The 7006-nt window shown below is 38.4% G+C and overlaps 1 protein-coding gene across 3 annotated transcripts; it reads right to left on the bottom strand.

Moving 5' to 3' along the window:
* Positions 1–336: 336 nt before the first annotated feature.
* On the bottom strand, positions 337–6575 carry utp6 (UTP6 small subunit processome component). 3 transcript variants are annotated; one of them, XM_016281195.1, is made up of 20 exons: positions 6470–6575; positions 6298–6391; positions 6115–6199; positions 5885–5926; positions 5681–5773; positions 5539–5586; positions 5355–5418; positions 5093–5211; positions 4900–4977; positions 4728–4809; positions 4562–4643; positions 3086–3261; positions 2904–2983; positions 2646–2723; positions 2341–2520; positions 1529–1609; positions 1293–1402; positions 954–1020; positions 777–849; positions 337–676 (listed from the first exon to the last, which is right to left on the bottom strand). In XM_016281195.1, exons 1-20 carry the CDS (start codon positions 6474–6476, stop codon positions 522–524), a joined length of 1794 nt encoding a protein of 597 aa, XP_016136681.1. In that variant the 5' UTR covers positions 6477–6575; the 3' UTR covers positions 337–521. The 3 variants fall into 3 exon arrangements, with proteins under 3 accessions (XP_016136681.1, XP_016136682.1, XP_016136683.1); XM_016281196.1 differs by having other exon boundaries at positions 6475–6575; XM_016281197.1 differs by having other exon boundaries at positions 6483–6575.
* Positions 6576–7006: the final 431 nt, after the last annotated feature.

Here is a 7006-nt window from a genome sequence, read left to right as displayed (position 1 = left end):
CGGTTAACGCATCATTGTGATTTATAGGTTAGAATTTTTACTTTTACCATGTTTCCTTAGAAACTTTTTTTCCTGGGGCAAAAAATAAATAACACCTGTTCTGTGATAGCAAAATGAATGTCTAGCTTTATAATGCTAAAGAAAAGTCAAGAGTATTCTGACTTTGTATTGATGCTACCTACTTCAGCACTTCTCTACGGTTACATGTTTACATTGAACTTTTGTTTTATTTAGTGTGCTGGTGCAAGTCAGGATCTATTAAAATACAGTGTAAAGCATTTCTTTAACATTAAGACAATTTCATGTCATCATAAAATGTTTATTACTGGAACAACAGAAAAGCACAAATGTCTATGCATCACCATGTTTGAAAAAATTCAGAAGGATCAGGAAATGAACTTAATTTTTCCCCTTTACAGTCTGCAACACAGGAATTGGGCTTTTCAAAGAGAAATCACTGAAGCCAATTTGTGGTCCATATTTGAACAATACAGAAAACACACTGAAGATTTATGCTGGTTTTACACGTGCCCGGTCTGCAGAAGTGTGTACTGCGTGGTAAAACGCTCAACACTTTCGCCCTCCAGGGTCTTAACAGCCCTCCAGTGGAGCTTCCCACAGTTCTCTGGGTTTCCGTGCCTTCCCAACTCTTCCTTGATGTAGTCCATCCAGAGATCTAAAACAGCAAATTATTTTGGTTGATCAGTGAAATATACTACTCAAAGTATGAAAGAGAGTTGCCTCTTCAAAGGCTAAAAGCACTGAATCACACTCACCTTCATCTGAGCAACCGAACTCACGAAGCGCGCGCTCGTAGTAGTCTCTCAGGTTACTCATCTTTGGTGTCTCCTGGGAGAATAATACAAATCAGTAATACATTGTATGGTGTTCATACACATGTCTGCTGGTTACTAGATATTTTAGACACCTGACAGGTGTTACATCACCTTTACCTGCTCTTTCTCAATCTCAATCATCTTCATGAAGAATGCCTTAGTGAAGGGTCTGTGTTCATGCAAGCTGAAATCCAAGAGAAGAGGTTGTTTTTAAATTGCTTATGCCTAATTTCTAGATAAACAGTGGAGTCCCGAAAGTCTAAAACCACATTGAAAAACTAGTATTTAAAATTAAAACTGAAAATAACATTTCAGGATTTGGAATTTAAACAACTTTTAAATTAGAACAACGCAAAATACATATTTTTACTAGTGGCCTCAGCCTTTTTTAGGACCCACTGTATATACACACAGAAAGAAAGAGAACCATAGAGCACAGCTGTATTTGATGTGTACCTTGTGAACGTTTTTCTAGCCCTTTTGTAACCACCAGTTTTATAGGACCATTCAAGGTATTTTTCCTTCATGGCAGATGACACTGCAGGTACTAGGGACAGAAGCCCTTTCTGCAAGTACAGGAGCAATTCTTATCACATTATATACATTAACACTGTGGACTACATTAGAATTACAACTTATGTAATCAAACTAAACATGGAATCAGGACTATAAAAAAAAAAGTCATGTCCCACCTGAAAAAAGGTCTCCGTGTCCTCAGGTCTTTGTGAGGTCATGCACCAATCAGCCTGCAGCTGCCATAATGGCAGACTTTCCTGTAGAACATATTATAGACTGATTATTAAATATATCATTGGGTTCAAACTTCTTATAATATAATTCATGAAAATAAGAGCATTTGCACTACTGCTACAAGGATTTTCTGGACCTCATCATATTATATTACATTTCATTAGTAATGGGTTCCCTCACTTTTCTCCCTTAATATCTCTAATTTTGAAAGAAACTGACAGAACCATATTGTTTGGGGGGAAAAAACACAAACATAGAGGACGACTGAGAAATGAAACAGGATAATTGTGCATGCGGATATCACTCTATAGCATTATGTTCCCATGTGCTTGGATAATGGCCTCTATGCAGGGTTATGTAACTACAGGCTTCATAATCCCGCAAACATGGCTATTTTTCACTAGCTGGTTTACGAAAGAGCTAGAGTAGAGTTAGAGTAGCAGAGGATGACTTGTCACTTAACTACAATTATATGTAGGAATTCCTGTAGCTCAAGCAGTAGAGCATGATGTTAGCAACACCAAGGTCTGGAGTTCAATTCTCAGGGAATGCATTTACTGATAAACTGTATATCTTAAAAGCAATGTTAAGTCGCTATCACTATAGTAATGTTATCCAATTATTATATATATATAAAAAAAAACGTTTTTAAGAAAAGCATTCAGAGGTAGTTCATTTGTTCAAGTGGACTAATTAGGGCAAATCTGCTGTTAGAAGATGTCCCACTTAGAGGCAGCTGTGGTACAACCGCTACCTTGGGATTCACGTGTTTCAGGGCTTCTTGGAATAGATGTCCCGCCTCTGTGCTCTCCAGCTGGACCAATGTCTGGAGGCTGAAGCTCCACATCTCAAATGATTGGCTGAAGCACTGGGTGGCTGTAATGGCGATCTGGGTAGCAGATACTGTATCCCCTGACGACAGCAGGACCTGTAGCTGTTTTTTGAGGAGATAGAAAGTGGCCTACATTATACCTGCAGCACCATTTTAACCAAGTGCTGGATAAGGTGTGTAAGCAGGAGGTTTTGCAGTGAGATTCCAATGTTAAGAGTGAACATTACCCAGTTCTTGTAGAATGACTCTTGCAAAAGCTTGGCATCATGAGCACTCTGTAAGACTCGGAGTAATCGTTCCTTTCTCTGAAAAAGTGAACAGGCACAGAATACGTGTCAATCTCACTTAGATTAAAAAAACAAAACAAAAGTAAATATGGTTTAATATAATAAATCAAACTTCCCAAATACAGCAAGTCTATGTTATTCTGATCAAGATTATCATGAACACTGCAACACCCAAATAAAAAAAAACAGGTTTATTACCTTTTCCTTGAGTTCATTGACATTTGTCTTCCGCTTATATCTCTCAAGACAGAATGTGACATAACATGTCCACATGGCCTCTACAAAAATAAATTACACATATGTAGGCAAATTACATACAGCTAGAACCATGAGAATCCAATCATATTCCACCACCGAATCCTAGTGTTACATCATGATACCTGTATTAAGGCTCTTTAGAGCCTCTTCATAAACGACACAGCAGCGTTCTTCTCTGCGGTCTGTATCAGAAGCTCTTCCTTTCGCAGACTGGAGCTCTGGAGCCCCAGCAGCATCCAGCTCACGCTTAGCCATGAAATCCCACATCATGCAGTCATCGACATACTGACTCTGCAGTCTGAACACAAACATATTTAAACATCACCTTTTCAGGACTTCCTGTAAATGGATTTTCCCCAATACTAGTTTCAGCGTTAATTTGTTCATTTACAATAGCTCCTACAGCATTTTTATTCAGCAAAAATAATAAATCAGTCAACCTCTAATTAAAGGGATAGTTCACCTAGAAATGAAAATTGTCATTAAAGGGTTAGTTCACCAAAAAATTTTCTTATTTAATTACTCACCCTCAAGTCATCCTAGGTGTATGCGACTTTCTTCTTTCAGACTAATCCAGTCGGGGTTATATTACAAATTGTCTTTTTTAAATGTACAACGGCTCTGTGTAGTTAATGCTGCTCAATGTGAAAGCACGCACGTGATGGAGATTTACTGCTGATTACAGAACCGGCTTTCTGACAAGATGCGCATTAAATATCGCATGCGATTTATCGTGCAGCCCTAATTAAAGTGATTATCACGTTTTGAATATGGATATTTCTTACAAAAACGCATCGATTCGCTACAGAAGGCCTTTGTTCCCCCCCCCCCCCCCCCCCCCGAGCCATGTGAGACACTTTTTTTTTTATGGATGGGCGCATTTTAATTAAGTGCTTTTGGACTGATGCATGCTACACCCGCTGAGTCCCATGAAACAGCTTAAAAGATCAAAGACAATTTTTTATATAACTCCGACTGGATTCGTCTGAAAGAAGAAAGTCATATACACCTAGGATGACTTGAGGGCGAGTAATTTATGGGCTAATTTTCATTTTTGGATGAACTAACCCTTTAATTACTCACCCCCATTCACGAGAGTACCACAACTCTCACGCAGCGCATGCGTGTTTTATGTCAGCAGCACCACACACGTGTTGTGGTACTCTCGTGAATGGCGGCAGATGCTGACACGGAAAAGAAGAATTGTTGAATAAATTCATTATTTCTGTTTTCTTTGCACACAAAAAGTATTCTCGTAGCTTCATAAAATTACTGTTGAACCACTGATGTCACATGGACTATTTTAACGATGTCCTTACTACCTTTCTGGGCCTTGAATGTGTGCAGTTCCGCTTCTGTCTATGCAGGGTCAGAAAGCTCTCGGATTTCATCAAAAATATCTTAATTTATGTTCTGAAGATGAACGAAGGTCTTACGGGTTTGGAACGACACGAGGGTGAATAATAAATGACAGAATTGTCATTTTTGGGTGAACTATCCCTTTAAGGTGACCAACTAAACATAAAAAAAGGCAGAAACTTGTCTGCGTAAATCGTCTGATCTCAGAATGGTAGGCAAAAGGGGAAAAGACTCTGTACTCTTGCAGGATGGTGTCCTGTAGCTCCTTTGTGAAGTCAAAGATGGCAGCAATCTGTAGCAGCGACAAGATGAATTCAGCCCCTGATAAGACAAGACGGATAAATGTACAGCACTGAGCTAATACAACCTGTTGAGTTAAAACGGTTCTGTGGAAATTTAGCTGACCTTTAATTTTTTGTGCAGCATCTCTGTACACCACCTCAGCAAGTTTTCCACTCAAGATTTCCGGAGAAAAATTATATTCGCCCTAAATTGAGAAAACATCTTTTGTTACTTGCTTTTTAATTAGCATTTTATTTACCTAAGAAAGGGCTCAGATATACGCCTATAACCCTACCACATCTATTTTAGCTTGTTCCAACTCCTGCTGCTGTTTCCTCAGTTTCTCAGCATGCATGAGCTCCATCCGGAAATACTATGCGCACACACATGAACAGTTTTATTATATGAACATCAGTATGGACCTTTTAGAATTAAATGTTTTATTGGTTGTTTCAGGCCAATACAAACAGATGCCAGAGTCTCCTCACCTCCTGATAGACTTTCTTATTCTCAGGATGAAAGCGCAAGGCACGGAGGAAGAGATGTCGGGCGCTCTCTGAAGAGTTTCTGTCCTCCATCTCACACTTAGCAGCCATTATCCACAAAGCTGCAAGTATTATGATATTACTATATTTCTGGCCATCTGCTTTGAAATTTCTTACACCTCTAAAGTAAATGAATACTATATAGAACAATAAATCTTTTATGCAAAGCAACTAAAATTATTTTCTTTTTGAAATAAAAGCTTACCTGGTTTGTCAGGATGGATAGCTAACATAGATGACAAAACCTTGCTGAGCTGAGTCTTTGTGCCCTGATAAAAAAAATGACAAGAACAGAATTAAATAATTGACATAACCATAATAAAACAGCACAGACACTTTACCACAGATTTGCTTGTTTTTAATTAATGTTTAATCACAAAATCACATACCCATTTCTTATTAAAGGCAACCTGTGAAAGCCAGAGCTGCACATCCTCCTACAGAAAAAGCATTGATTTGAAGCCAGTTAAAAACTGAACCTCAAATTACAACATCTAAAGTAAGGTTCTTGTTTTTTTCATATTGACCAACCTGCCATTTTGTTGTAGCCCTTCTGAAAACATGGTTTATGCGATGAATGATGGGATACTCAATTTCCTCCCGTTTAAAATGGTAACCAATTCTCTGTAAACATAACAGTACAGTTGAGGTGCATATATTCACTAGTACACAATGCCAGAATTACCCATGACCAAAACTATATTTTACAAATAAATAAACCAAAGCTCTACTCACTGCTCTCCTCTTCTTGATAAGCTCTAGGACGTTTATTTCATACTGATGAAGAACAGAAACAAAAACACCCAATTACATGTCTCATAATAAGCTATTTGGACCTTGTAGATGGTTAGAAATGTCATGTGCAAATGCAAAGCCCAACCTATCATGTTCCAGATAACCAATTTATGTATGAATGATGTTTGTGCAAAACAAAATATATTAAACAGCCTTTTGTCAATACAGACCTGTATGTATGTAATAAAATCGTCTTTACTCTGAACTGTTCGGTGCAGCTTGTATTCAAGAGCAGTAGATCTTTTCAACATAGACCTGAAACAAAAGCCTTGCTTGAGGAATCTGTTTGTTTCAGAGTATAACCACTTGTTTGTATCTGTTGTGTTCGTGCGTGCACTGATAACGTTACTCACTTGACTTCTTTATTGGTGAACAAACCGACTCTTTCCAACTGTTCGAGAGCTGGTATTCTGTCCTCTAATCGTTGTTGTACAATGTCAGCCATTTCTATGGAGTGTGAAGTAAATCTTCAGATAAATGTGTAAGATTTTCGGAGTTTTAGTGGAAAGACGAAAGCTGTCTTGCCTCTCATTCCTACACACGTGGGGACGGGAAGTTGTCATGTGGTCTACATCCGGTTGCTCATCAGAAAAAAAACTCCGACGGGAGTTTTGCACTAGGTTGATGGATCCTCGGTATTTATTATTATTATTATTATTTTTAAAGCTCTTCATTTTAGGAGAACATCATAATTTAGAACGTTAATGTTAATGTTTTCCTGAATTGTGAAGCTTTGTGGAGTGGCGAGGGCCAACGGTTTCACAGTTTTCACTCTATCATTCGATTGAAATGTAGAACAGAAATATTATTTCGGTACATACATTCATTACTTTTTTTATTTGAAATGATCATTTGCAATAGATAAGCAAACAGAGCTAGCGTTATGTGCTGTTCTTCCCCGCGTTCTCTCCCAGACTCAAAACATTCTTGGCGGCAATTTGTCTCCTCTACCAATCTTAATCTCGCGTCTATCAAGGCGAGTCAGGCCAATAGAAAACCTCGAAGTCACCAGACGCGACTCCGATTGGCTGCCACATTATCATGGGCGGGTTCTCACGGCAC

Source organism: Sinocyclocheilus grahami, unplaced genomic scaffold, assembly GCF_001515645.1.
Source record: "Sinocyclocheilus grahami isolate Dianchi unplaced genomic scaffold, SAMN03320097.WGS_v1.1 scaffold148.1, whole genome shotgun sequence".
NCBI classification, from domain to species: Eukaryota; Metazoa; Chordata; class Actinopteri; order Cypriniformes; family Cyprinidae; genus Sinocyclocheilus; species Sinocyclocheilus grahami.
Note: the sequence above shows the minus strand (reverse complement) of the source record. Positions and strands in the feature narration are given on the sequence as shown.